General features: G+C 42.3%; 1 protein-coding gene across 1 annotated transcript in view; it reads right to left on the minus strand.

Moving 5' to 3' along the window:
- RTN1 (reticulon 1) overlaps window positions 1–14,910 on the minus strand; it is a 648,513-nt gene that overhangs the window by 389,008 nt on the left and 244,595 nt on the right. Inside the window, exon 2 of the mRNA XM_086938209.1 lies at window positions 1,400–2,194. Within this exon, the coding sequence (XP_086794335.1) occupies window positions 1,400–2,194 (795 nt within the window). The remainder of the gene's footprint in view (window positions 1–1,399; window positions 2,195–14,910) is intronic.

A 14,910-nucleotide genomic window follows, 5' to 3' on the forward strand; every position in this document is an offset into this window, starting at 1 on the left:
CGATTATTGTTTTATTTTGTCATGAATTTACAAAACTTTTTTGTTTGACAATATGCTGGGCCCTCATCAACCTAAAACAAAATTTGTCACAGGCAACAATGTTTTTGGGGTGTAAAAAAAAAATACATTACCACAGAACTCCCTGGCGCTTAAGGAAACTATTTTGTGTGTGAATGTGTTCTCTGTGGAAGGGGAGCATGCCGTAACTTGTAGTGAAGCCAGCCAATGGATGAAGTGGGCTGATACACTGACCCTTAATGCATGGGTGGAAGAACAATGTGAATGGCACCAACCACACACTAATCGATGAAGTTTGGCTGAAACCCATATAGTAACAATGTTTATACACATAACTTTAGTAAAATGGAATGGTCTTGCAAACACAGAGCCAAAATAGTCAATCAGTATGGCACTGGCTACAACTCGAAAGAAACAAAGAAAGAAAGAAAGAAAGAAAGATGAAGCAGGAAAGAGAAAGAAAGAGGGAAAGACAAAGAGAAGGAAAGAAAAAGAAAGACTGAAATAGAAGGAAAGAAAGAGGAGAGAACGAAAGAGAAACAGAGGAAAAAGAAAGAAGTACTGAAAGAAGTCAATAATGGCAAAAGTCAGGAGAAAGAAGGAAAGAAAGAATGAGAGAATGCAAGAGAAAATGAAATAGAGAGGTAAAGAAGGAAAGAAAAAGAAAAAAAGAAACAGAATAAAAGAGAAGGAAAGAGAAAGATAAAAGAATGAAAGAAGACAAGAAAAAAAGAAAGAAAGAAAATGAAAGAAAGAAGGAAAAAAGGAATGAAAGAAGGAAATAAATTGCAAAAGAATAGTAAAAATGAAAGGAGAGCAATAAAAAAAGCAAAATGAGGATGACAACACAGACCAGTTTAAAAGGACACAATCTAGTATGCTGTGAAATAGCAGCAGCCAGAAAAACAAGACTCTACAAAAGACATTTACAACAGCATAGGCAGGAGATGGGATCTGATAAAGATGGAATGTGCATCAGAAGCATCCTACTAATACATCAGGGTCTAAACACAAATGCCTAGCTTGTGTGGGGATGTGCTCCTCGTGAGAGAACAAAATGCAGTCACTCAAAGTGAAGTTAACCAGTGGCTGAAGTAGACTGACCCACTGCTCCATGCTAAACAATGTAGTGGGTGGAAGCAAAATGTGAATGGCACAATAGACCAATGGATGAAGAGAGGTGGCTGAAAGACATTTATGTAAATACATTATACATATTTTAGTAAAATCAAAAGGTCTTGGCCAATTTCAGACTTAAAAAGTGTGGTTCATTGGTGAACTACCGTGGCTTTTCATTTTATTGGCGAGATTAATCTGTTACTCAATGCTTGCCTTGCAAACCAGATCATGAAAACGATGAACAATGAAAAGAAGCCTTTACCTGTGCCCGTGGATGAAGGGGTCAGTGATCCTGGACTTTCGTCTTCGGGCTCTGACACTGTAACTGTGGGAACCACATCAGGGCCTGGCATTAAGATCATGCCCTGTTTTGTCGGAGATGCGTCTTCCAGATCAGATTCATCTGTATTTTCGGTCTCAGTCAGTGTGATTGTAACTGGAATTGCTTTGTTTTCTTTCGCTACAGAGGTACTATGCAACCCTGGGGCATCAAATGCTTCATTCATGTAAGGCGTGAACTTTATATCTTCAGATATATTTTCATATTGGGTCTTGTTGGCATTTTCCAAGACTGACTTCTCAGATATGTGTTCTAGTTTCCTCATTGGTTCAGATCCTGTGTTGATTGCACTTGTATTCCTCCCAACTGAAGTCTGGTCCTGAACGTCTGAGATGTCTTCTGACCCCCTTATGTCCATGTACTTGTAAGCTTCTACTTTCTCTTTATCATTGGGCCCAGATAGGATTTTATCTACATCAGTGGTTTCCGCAGGCGTCATTTCAATTCCAGAATCTGAGGTAAATAAGCCCCGACTCTCAAAAATGGAGAAATCTTGAGGGGAGTGCACGCCGATACTGAAATCCTTGGCAGGTACTGGAGGGGGGGCGCTGCTGTGTTCTTGTTGCAGAATTCCACTGTAATATGTGGGATTCTCTTTGGAATCTTTGCTCCAGGAAGTGCTGTCATCTGATTTCAGAGAGGTATATAAGTCTCCTTCTTCCGGCTCCAAACCTTTTGTAAAAGAGTAATCATCAAACTGAGAGGCAGGCTTATGACCTAAAATGAAAAAGAAACAAGAAACATTCAGTACTGAACCGCTAAACAGGAAAATGGACAAGAATTTAGAGTGAAGAGAAAAACAATCTATGATGCAGAATAACATATAGGCTACTCCATGATTAGATATTGGACAAATACTGAACACTTTTCTATGTAGGCATCCATTTGCAAAATATGTGAGTATCTGTGCACTTCAAGGTCTTGGGAGATTACAACATGACACTATATTTTGTCTCATTTCCCATAAAACAACGTTTATTATTTACAAGGAGAAAACTACGAACTCTAAACAGTTACGGACTGCGCGTCAATTCCTTTCACTAAGCATGAATATCAAGAAAAACTGCATTGACCTGAGAGGAAGAGCTATCACCTGGGAGCAGTACTTGGGCTCCTGAAATGACACAGCACTGACAGACAAGCTTTGCACTAATTCCAAGTTCAGAATCCTGCTTCAGACTCACATCACCGTATCTAGCCTATGTGTTAACAGGCAGGAGAGCTTCACTCCCCTCCTATGAAGGTGCGGATCAAGTCAAACGAAACAAGATGAAAAAAGAAACCCTATAAGAAATAATCCTGGTCAACTACATAGACTGTTTCTGCATCGGGTAATTTCACTCTGGTGTTGAAGACATTTTGCACCATCTGCTCATTGCAAATGACTATGCAAACTGTACAAAGGAAATATTGTCTATCTATACCGGTCTAATGTTTATAGTCCATCCCCTGGCAATTGGCATTGGGGCCAAGATGAACACACATATGGGGCCTGGGCCTGTTGGAGCCTGAAGGAGAATGAAGAAGTGTCCCCTGGTGCAGTGAACTAAAGAGAAAGGGACCTGGACTTGAACCTCTGGCCCCATGCATATTGCCTGACATGTCTTGCTTTATTTTTAAAAAAAAAGAAAAAACTAGTAAACGTGTTAAATGGTTGATTAGCATTCCTAAAGTCTGCAGGTGAGACACATATTGCTGCAATAGAAAGCCATATCCAGGGCCCATCACAGCATTAACACTTAATCATTCTGTCTTAAAAATACACCCTGAACCTTTGTTTTACTCACTCAAAAATGACACGTTTTAAAATGTACCTTCTGAACTTGTCTTCCCTTCATTTTGCATTGCTGTTACTGTGAGTCATGTATAAGTTCAACTGACAGATATGTGGAAAAGACGTGTGGGTTTAGAATAGGTAAAGTCACTTTCAAATGTTCCTTTCTCATTCCTATGTGTAATATTGAGTGTAATAAAATTAAATTTATTTGATATTTTTGTATAATGCTCACACAGTCAGGAGGCCACTGCTGATCAATTCAATTCAATTCAAAATACTTTATTTGGTTTTAAGATAAAACCATAAAAGTTGCACAATTCCATTAAAAAATGTTTTTAAATACATACATTTCATAAAAATAGAAGTTACAAAAAAACATAAAGTGCAGCAAATCCTGAGGAGACACTCCGTCGCAGCCACATAATGCTAACACCTGGCCTCTACAGCTCCCCTTTTGGTACAGCAAGTAAAAAGTGAACATAATCCATACGAAACCTGGTCAATAAAAAACGCTCGTGGGTTGACAAGGGCCACAGAAGATATGGCTCGATAGATGGAGTAGTTTTAAGCATCACAAATTTGCATACGTTAGGTTTACACAGTCCTCCCCCACCTCTACCAAGTTTTTTAAGAGAAGTAAAAGTCTTCTTTACAAATTCCACGTCCGCTACGGTGATAAGATCAGGCTTTAAAAAAAGGTCTGGTCGCCCCAGCTCTGCAAAACAACACTTTATATATTTTAACCGTGGAATGCGTGCCATGTGATCAAGGCTCAAAACATCTCTCAAAATCTGGTGGTTAAGAACTAGGTCTTTATTTAACCAGCAGTTGAGCTAAAACAACAAAGGTCGCATAGCCAAAATATCACAAATAAATGGTAACCCTGTTTCTTTATGTACCACCAAGTTTGATGTTCCTCTAGGCACCCTGAGGAGCTGTTTTAAAAAGGTTTTCTCTGCTACCTGTAGACCATCTGTTGCTGCTTAGCCCCATAATTCGCTCCCATAGCTGGCATTAGTGACACTTTTAGCCTGGAATATTTTCAACATTGCCGCAATCGGGCGCTTACCCATCCTTGCAGCAAAGTTGAATATAGCTGTGTTAGCCCTGATAACCTCCCCCTTTTTTCTCTGAATAAGGGCCCCCCAGTTCAAGTGATCGTCTAGTAATACTCCCAGGTATGAGAATGTTGTGGTCAAAGGCACTTTCTCACCACTCACTCTAAAGGGATACTGCTTCTTTGGTCGTATCCCGATTTAGAGTTATTTCTAGCTAGGTCACGATCGGCCATGAATCTCCGAAAAGTGTCGAGCAGGGTCTGAAGACCCCTTGCCGTCCTGGCAATGAGGACTTTATCGTCCGCATAAAGCAGGACGGGCAGTCCTCGTAGCCCCACATATGGGAAATTGACCCCTGTTTCTACCAAGATCTTATACAGGTCGTTGATGTATAAATTAAATAGAAATGGGGACAAAATACATCTCTGTTGTACTCCCCTTTCAATTTTAAAATCCCTAGAGACCCGAAGATCCTGAGCGAATCTGATGTTAGCCTTGGTGTCCCTATGCAGATCCCCCAGGAAGTCAACCAAGGCGTCCTCCACCCCCATGGCCCTCATGGATTGCCACAATTTCCCCCAATTGACACAATCGAAAGCGGAGGAAAGATCCATGAAGGCCATGTAGATCGTACCTTGGCGGGCAACCGTATACTATCCCATGATCATATATAGGTTAAGGCATCGGGCTAAGGTAGAATGCCCTGGACGGAACACATATTGTATATCAGAGACTATCCTATTCTCTTCCGCCCAGGAGGCTAATCTATTCAATAAAACCTCGCCTACAACCTTGACCACGGAGTCAATAAGAGAGATCGGTCTATAACATAAAGTGCTATTAAGATCGCCCTTCTTGAAAACCGGTACAATTGTTGAGGTGCCCCAAGACTCCGGACAACCGTCCCTGGCGGCTGCATTAAGCACGGCCAACAGAACCGGAGCCCAAAAAAGTGGGTTTGATTTAAAAAGATCCGGCGGGATGCCATCCAGACCTGGAGCCTTGTTACATGACAGCCCTGAAATGCCTTTCTCCACCTCTTTCTGCACAAACGTTACTCGGACATTAGTTTGAAGATCTGGTTTGTGCTTGTTGTTGATCTATAGAGCTCTTGAAGATAGAACTAAAATGAGACACCCATTCATCTTCTGTTATATTAGTGCCTATGTCTCCGGCCCATCCTTCTCAAATAAGGGTCGATTAATAATACAAGAATTATTAATAGGAGAGGCACACCTAGATTATATCAAATGTAAATCAGTATGTGATACTAACTTTTCAATGCGTGCTACCGAGGTAAGCGCAATGCCCAAATTGCGCCAGCAAACATGAAATAAATAAATAACCAAGCGAAACCGCTTGCCCTCTGTGCACTGTTGCAAATCCTGATTGGAAATCATAAACACAATTCATCAAATGTATTCCATGATCTCATATGAAAACATCAACTAAAAAATGTATTCAAAACTTTTTTTACTGAAATATTTTAGTCCATCAGAACATTATTGTATATCATAACATTCCATAAACATTAATGAATACAATGCTTTTTAGAAATCCATTTTCTCATTCAAAAGATGCCCATGCCCAATGCATTTCGGAAAAACATAAAAAATATATGCATTCACAACATTGAAAGACCTCCAACGTCATAGGTTACAGTATATAACAACGCTATTTCATAAAAAACCTAAACTGCAAGAAACTATATTAGGAGGTTATAGTTTCTTGCAGTTTAGGTTTTTTTATCATAATTTTTTCTCAGAGCCTAAATAAATGTATACCAAGAATATGTTAAATGTACATACATTTATTGACATCATGTCGTTTATGAAATAGCGTTGTTATATACTGTAACCTATGACGTTGGAGGTCTTTCAATGTTGTGAATGCATATATTTTTTATGTTTTTCAGGTACAGCCCCTGATGAAGGGCCGTGTGGCCCGAAATACATTGGGCATGGGCATCTTTTGAATGAGAAAATGGATTTCTATAAAGCATTGTATTCATTAATGTTTATGGAATGTTATGATATACAATAATGTTCTGATGGACTAAAATATTTCAGTAAAAAAAGTTTTGAATCAATTTTTTAGTTGATGTTTTCATATGAGATCATGGAATACATTTGATGAATTGTGTTTATGATTTCCAATCAGGATTTGCAACAGTGCACAGAGGGCAAGCAGTTTCGCTTGGTTATTTATTTCGATTAATAATACCCCAAAACCTAGAGCTACTCCCTAATGTACTTGTCTCCAGTAATTCTCGCCACGTTGCTTGCTTTAGTTCACCCTTACGAGTAGCCAGTGCCCGTTTATACTTGAAACGGAGGGCACGAATCCGAGGTTGATCTCTTGGGGTAGCTTTTAAGGCTTCCTTCAAATCTCTAGCAGCTTTGGAGCATAAAGGATCAAACCATCTGGGATCACAAGGCATCCTATGAGGGGGGGCGCTAAACAATGCCCCTATCTTACAAACAATACCATCAAAGGCATTGAGAACACCATCAGGAGGGGAGCCAGGAGACACGCAGGATGCTATTTCAGATGTACATGACGTTTGTACTTTACCATAAAATTTATCTGGAGCTACCTGGGACCACTTTAAGCGGCGCTTTCCATCCGTAGGTCTCAGCGTACCTGGGACTATCACCCTGGCATGACTTGTCAGCAAACCACCTCTCAGACATACACAAATGGGATTATGATCGCTGAACACACTATCCACAATTGTAAACCCCCGGAGATTGGACTAAAGCCCAGCTGAGATCAAAATATGATCTATAAAAGAACTGTCACTACGACCATTAAAAGATCGGACGGGCTGTTTACTAAGGGGGGCAGAAAAAGACATAGATGGAATCAAGTCATATTCATTAAGCATGTTGTTAAGTGCATCCCCCTGAACAGAATGCTCAAAGTGAAATCCCTGCATCCTAGCACATCCAAACTCTCTCATACAGGTGGTTTTAGGGATCACCACAAGGGTGAACATTAAAGTCCCCCGCTACCATGAGTCTATGTGCCAGAGGGCCACAGGACTGCCTAATTTGGCACCTCAACTGAGCAATCTTACACTCCCCCTGTGCATTCACTGCATTGTAAAAATTAATAATACCCATGCTCTAATTTAGTCTACTTAGGACGATAGCTTGAAGGTCTCTATAGCAATGGGGAGTTGCTGGATCCTACAATTCATGGCCAATGCTGTAAATATGACCAAACCACCCCTAGCTCTGCCAAAAACTGACGGGGAAGCAGGGACAAAAAAAGCTTTATATCCCTCCAATAATAGGTTACAGTTCACCAGTCAAGTCTCCTGAAGGCAAATCACAGAAAATTGTCTGATGAACTGCACCCACGTAGGGTCCTGGAATTTCCCCGCTATACATGCAATGTTCCATGACAGGACATTGTAGGCGTCTAATTTAGTAAACGCCCCTTGAAGTACAACTGGTGACAGCACCTGCTGCTGGGGGCTGGGCAACCCAGACAGCTCCGTGTTACAGGGCGTGACACTACAGGAGAGAGAACGGGGAGACTCCTGTTGATGGACTAAATCTCCTTCGGGCTCTAAACTCTTGTGCAGTCAATCGCACTTGTCCAGCCTTGGAAGTACAGTGAATCTATTTGTTAACTGTAGCCGAGGGGTAAGATAATGCCCAGGTAAAAGAGACATCCCCCCAAAGAATGAAGATGGCTACCCCCTGAAGCGGTCCTTGAGACCACCTGTTGCATGGCATGCTTAAATTGTGGCGCATTATGTGGTCAACCTTGTAGAAAAAATCCAGAGGCAGAATCTGGATACCAGAATCCCTGTGAGTCGATTCAAGATAAACATCCCGAAAGATTTTCTCCACAAGGGATGAACTATTGAAATTCACAATAATACAATCACCCCCTCCGGATTTCCTCGAGTTACCTATCCAGCCCACACGGCGTACCATGATATTACATTCCACCATTGGGCCCACAGAGGTGTTGCTTGTCAGCCAGTGAGTAACCTTATTCTTAAGTTGGATGAAGTCCTCCTGGGAGCCTTGTGGGAATGGGGGGACATTCCCCAGGACTACTACCAGTGGTGTGGATTGGGATGGAAGATTGATAACCGCTAAATTCTGAGGGAAATTGGTAGAGTATCCTTGCAACTCTCCTGACCTTTTCCCTGAACTAAGAGTAACTTGGCCCTGATGGTTTGTAGGTAAAACTCCATTAGATACCAGCCTACCACTTGTACCATCAGCCAACCCCCCTGGATCTCTAGGGGCCACATTTTCGCCACAGGACTGGGCTCCACTAGAAGGTCGAGAATCCATGGCTACCCCCGACAAAGGCAAAATGCCTGACACGGTATTAACCCTGGGCAACTCCGAAATCACACGTTGGGGAAGATGAGTGGGTTCCAAAGACTTATGTTGTTCAGCTAGGATTTGCTCTATACGGTTTAACTCAGCCACAATAGGGCTCAGCTTATCCTCCAACATACAACACATGGTAGATTTAAAGGCTTCCAACATGGCCAAGTTGACCATGTTAGATGCTGGCAACACAGTACCTTATTTTTGGGGGCAGGCTTAGGGGGCACGTTAGGTTTAGTCTTTTTGGCTTGACTCCCCATTGGCTTGCATTTTCTTTCCAAGCTACCACTAGACCTGAGAGCCACCCTGGGAGGTTGTAAGGCGTCAGCATCGATGGGAACTTCTAAAGATGTATGAATATTACCACCCGTGCCGCCATTCCCTAATGTAAGGGAAGAGGCACCACACTTCCTGTTCCCGATAATCACAACGGGAGACAGTGTCCTAGGAGGTACCTCTCTGGATGATTCTGGTAGAGGGGATAGGGCTTTGTTGACCTGAGAAGCGCTACTCAACCCAGGGGATGAAAGTATACTCGGTTCTTCACTGGCAGTTTCCCTTGACAGTTTATTTGGTCCACCCAGAAGAGAAAAGAGACAACTAGAGGGAGATCTAGAGAGATGCCTGTTCGCTAGTTCAATCTCCTTGTCAATAACTGAAGCAGCTCTTGACAAGAAGGCGTCCATAGTTGTGACAGTTGCCCTCGATGCAGCTTTAGTCCCTTCTTGGCTCACTTGAGTCTTCCGCCTCCCCATGGATCCAAACCAGAATAAACCCCCAAAGCTTGTGATAAGTTAACAACCCAGCAACTAATAACCTTGATTAAATTTGCCACAACGTAGAATAAGAAAGCCTTGGTAGAATCCCTAGCGAATACTACTACTCCTACATAGAGGAGCTAAACCTAAACACTTCTACTAGTCCATCAGCTAGTTGAAAACAAAGTCACTAGCTAGAGTTGAAATGTTGGTCCACAATTGTGTAATTAAAACCAAATGGGATGGCCCAGCCCAGCCTCTTCCGGCCCCTGACCCTGACGGGCACAGACGGGCCCACCCTTGGCCAGGGCATCGCCCGGGCACGCCTACGCGCGTCCTGCACCGTGGGAGCCCTGAGGCAGCTTTATGCACCGGCTGGCGCAAGGATAATGTGCGGCTCCTGCCGCGAGATCGCAATGCTCCCTGGGGCTTGTGGTTCCAGTGGGAGTCCAGTTGAAAAAATAGAAAGTAAGTGTCAGTGGGCTGGCTTCAAACAGTCACGGACGGGTTTGGGCGCTGCTGATCACAAACCTCTAAGACCCCAGGAAAACTTTATTCAAGTCCCATATCAAACTTTCTATAATGAATAACAAATCTGAGAATTTGATGTGATACGTAATCACAGATAATAACTTGATGAGTTCCATGTGTAAAGTATGATAAGGTAAGAGAGCATAGCCTCTTAAATCCATCTTTGACTTTCCTAAATAGCTTTGTATTGTATAGAAAAGATTGTTGAATGTTTGTAAATACAAGCATTATTCCCTTAAGTATAGGGTTGAGCATTACATATTCAAGAATACATATTTTATATATCAAAATGGACATTGTATACTATAATGGCTTGAATCCCAAAGGTAAGTTTTACGTGAAATTCACAAACTACATGCAGAGTTTTGTGACTCTGAATGTGCTATCTTTTTATGTGTGGAGATCTCTGTATACTTGTGTGTGCAAACACTTCCTTAGTCAGGGCAGAGATAGCTGCACTTAAAAAGATAGGACTTGAAAAGTCGTGAAAGTCCAAACGCAGTTTGTGAATTTCACTTAAATTGTAAATTTACACTAAGTTTAACTTTGTGAATCAGGCCCTATATCTGTATATTCACATGCATATGTATTACATATAGTTACTTTGTACCTTGACTTTGACTAAAAAATATGCGCATTCCCATTGAAGTCAATCATATGATAAGCTTATTACATAACTTCCTGGGACAAAGTTACATCTTTGCGCATTGTCAGTGCCAAGAAGCGCCTCACCTATCTGTTTGGGACTTGTTTCCTGATTTCCACGTTCTAGAAAGGGAAGCTGAGGTGTCAAACTATTTTTGTTTGATCTTGTACAGTATAAATAGATGGTTAGTTAATGCATGCTCAGTAATCAACTTAGTGGACTGTGACCATAAGACATATCATAAAGAAACTGCAGAGCTGCTCAAAGATGCCAGCATTCTGAAAACAATAAACTGCGTGCCAGCCTCTCACACTTTCTCATCAATCACATTGCTAAGCGTGCGTCCCACAACACTATTAACCTTACCTCGGTGATCCTTAGACTTGGAACACATCATACATGGGATCAAAATAAAAACAACACCCTTCCAACCACACAACCTTCACCAGGCCTGCCAACTTGACCTTAAAATTCACAGAGTGAGAGTGGGGTGTGGCTTTGGAGGGGTGGGGCTTTATTCGAGAACTGCCTAAGTGGCCCTTCTGCCCCAGTCCTTGCCCCTATCGACCTCCTTCCTTTGCCAGAAAAATACAAAAACAAAGGGTTACTGAGGATGCGGCAGACGTCTTGGGGTGTTTCCACACCTCTTAATGGAGATCGGCAGTTAATAGCCTCAAAAGAGGTGCTGGGAATCCACTCTGTGCAGTGGTTCCAGCTCGCCTTGAAAGCCACTGTGTGATTCAGCTCCTTGCTAGATGACCTTGTGAAGGGAGTCAATACTGTGTGACACACGGTGACACTGTGTGAGTTGGTAGGGCTGCCATGTAGGCAGACTACTGTACTGTACTGAACTCGATTAGCATTCAATGATTGAAATGGGCAAGTCCGACCTTCTCTTGAAGGTATTAAGATTTTTCTTTCAAAAGAAAAAATTAAAAAAAGAAGGCAATTTGGTGAATATTACAGCACAGTTTTTTACACAAATTGGCTAAAATTCCGAAGTTGTTAAATTAACTATTTCAGAACATTTGTGATGTGCCAGGAAAGTCTTACCCTTTCCAGGATGTTCACATTTCTTTTGCACAATTTCTCTAAATGTTAGCTAAAGACTTATAATATTACACATAATTAAAAAATCTTGCAATGCAATGTAACATAGCAAACATGTTCAAACCATACATAGCATCTTTCTTCACTTCATTTTTCCTTCCCGCCACTTCATTGTAGATTATCACCCAAATACTATCAAACTGGTTGGCAGCGGGACAACTTAAAATGATACAAATCTCAACATCACAGGCCAATGACATAAGGCTAGACATATTCTGGAGGCAATGATACAACAATGCTAGTGATCAATCAAAAAGAGATTACAGCATCAGTCAGGTTACACCAAAAATAGATTACAGCATCAGTCAGGTTACACCAAAAAGAGATTACAGCATCAGCCAGGTTACACCAAAAAGACATTACAGCATCAGTCAGGTTACACCAAAAAGAGATTACAGCATCAGTCAGGTTACACCAAAAAGACATTACAGCACCAGGCAGGTTACACCAATTGTACATTTTCAGGCTGCAGATAGCTCTAGTGATAATATCGCTTATTTAACGCGTATCAATATACATGATGAAATTACTCCCCATTAAATAACAGCCATAGTGGTACAGGAACTCTGTTACCAAGCAACCAAATCATCAAAAAGCTTCCTGAATTGAGCCTGAGTTCACATACCAGCTGTATCTATATTTCATAAATGCAATCATTTAGCCTGAATCATTAGCCTGCCAGTGTCAGAATATACACATATGTGGCGTTAAAATACAGCATTTTACATGAATAAGCGCAATTACTAAACAAAAGCTTCTCATTTTATTGAAGAAACCATACATTTTGACCCAAAAAATACTTGATTTTCATTGATTGGTCCCTAGATATCAGCTTGCCATTTTCACCAAGTACTCAAATGTGCTACCGTCACACATTCTGCATTTTATGTCCATTTATCATCCTCATCAAACACCAGGAATACCCACTGTGAAGCAGGAATTTCATCACTGTTACACCAGAGATTTATGTTGATAATTATTCTGGACTTATTTCAAGAATACACACAATATGTAAAGAATGGGGATACAGAATGCCATGCATAAAAAGTGTTGAAACAATAAGGGGTGATAAATCATTGCAGGGGTCTCAGGCGCTGTAATGTTGCTGGTCACATTCTGGTTCATAACAACAAAAGAGTGCCAGAGGGTCTAAAGAAGAAGTGAGTTAACAATGTGAGCAACCATTCAACAAAAAACCTATAGTCTTTCTAGCTGACTTGTAGAAGATGGTAATCAATGACACCTTAGTAGATGGTCAAAGATACCCATCAGTCACCGCACGGCACATTCTGGTTCATTCATTATCTTTTTTGTCCACGGTGCTATTCAAGAAGGGAAGCAGCCACATGTAAATCAGTCTTAGTACTGTCTGACAGGAACAGCCCAGGCCCTCTTAAAGGAAACATTAGCAACAACACATTGGTTTCAGCCTAGTTGGACATCACAGCAAAAATGTTGCCAAAAAATTCCCAGACGTTTATGATAGGCCAGTGACAAGCCAAGGATAGCCACAATGATGCCACAAAATATTTACCTGATTACAAGTTCGGCGGTCCATAGGACTGCTGGACCTGTGGTGGCGGTCCAACCACCGCCGCACTGCAGGAACCCCCACAGTGTTACGACTGCAGCAGTCAGACTGCCACAGGACCGCTGCGACTTTAAGGCATCCAGGATACCACGGTGTTTGCGCAGTGGTCAGAGGAAGAAATAGGCTGGTAGTGCAGCAGTTGCATAGCCAAGCATATTTCGACCTGCCCCCATCACCCTTTTCATGGTGGTACGCCCGCCATGAAAAGGGTAGTGATGAGGCAAATAAGGACGCCTAGACCCCCCTGCTGCATCAGGGCCCAGCGGGTGCATGTGGGGGGGGAGGACACATATAGTGCCCCCCTTGATTTGCACCCCAGGTTACTGCACGCTGTGGCATGTATGCCACACCATGCAGGAAGGTGCAGGCATCGCTCTGAGAGCGGCGGTCTGTATGGTAGACTCTTCTATGAGCCTTCCAGGCCGCTGCTGTCAGACCACTGCAGGAACACCCGCCAGACCATGAATAAACTCCTGATCTGGTGGGCAGTCGCACCACGGGTCAGCCAGTCTGTAGTAAAGGTGGATGCACAGTCCACTGTGTAAGTAAGATTCTTTAATGTAAGTTCCTTCCAAGATATTAAGTACAGGAGTAGACCCCACCAGGAGCCAGCTGTAAGCAGCCCAGCCTCAGATGACCAACTGCCACACAAGGTTAGAGAGAGGCATTTACCACACAGTCCTACAGTGATAGACAGAATTGTGCCTACCAATGATAGACAGAATTGTGCCATACAAATTCCACAATATGTCATGGATGACCAAAAAGACCGCCCTCACTTACCCCAAACCTTCTCAACCCCGACCAGACATATCAAGCTCCCATCAATCAGTAAGGCACACACACTCACAATCATAACACTCCCTCTTATTGATTCTCTCACACACAAAAGCTAACTTACTAATTGTTTTGCTCACATGATTACATACCCTTTCATTCACTCTCACACTAATCTACACACATACATACACACTCATACTCTCTCACACGCAAGCATGCAAACTCCACCATTCCCACCTTTCAGTACCACTAAAAAATGCTGGAAAATGTCACACTTTATTGCTCCTATTCCCGGAGGTCAGGCTGCACAAGCCTTGGTCTCTCTCTCTCAAAGAAGAACCTGCTGGTAGTCCTACCTGATGTCTGGATATGGCCGGGATTTCCTTTCTTTTTCCGGGGTACCCGCCCTCTCTATTATCTTAGCTTCAGTGGGCAAATATGCAAAACTGTGCCATCGCCCAATCAGGCGCATTTACCTGTTATTTGTGCTAAGAGTGCTCCTGGTGGTGCTATTAAAATTGGTGTGCTGAATACCAAGGCTGTGTTAGTTAGAATTCACCTCAGGCCTCTTTAATCCACTACCAGATGCTGGTTCGCCTTTATCTCACTCAGGCCAGTCCCTGCGTTCTCCCTTTGTGACAGCTTTTTCTTCCTTCTCTTCCCCTTTCTTTCCCGTTTGTGTGTTTTTCCCTCTCATGCTTGTGGTCAGTATCTGATAAGAAAAAAAAAATCCTGGTCCCCAAAAATAAGTGCTAGTTGCCACCATCGGTAACCACCAGCGCAAATTAAGCACGGTCAGTGCTGATTTGCGCATCCTCTGC

Source organism: Lissotriton vulgaris, chromosome 9, assembly GCF_964263255.1.
Source record: "Lissotriton vulgaris chromosome 9, aLisVul1.2, whole genome shotgun sequence".
Taxonomy (NCBI): Eukaryota; Metazoa; Chordata; class Amphibia; order Caudata; family Salamandridae; genus Lissotriton; species Lissotriton vulgaris.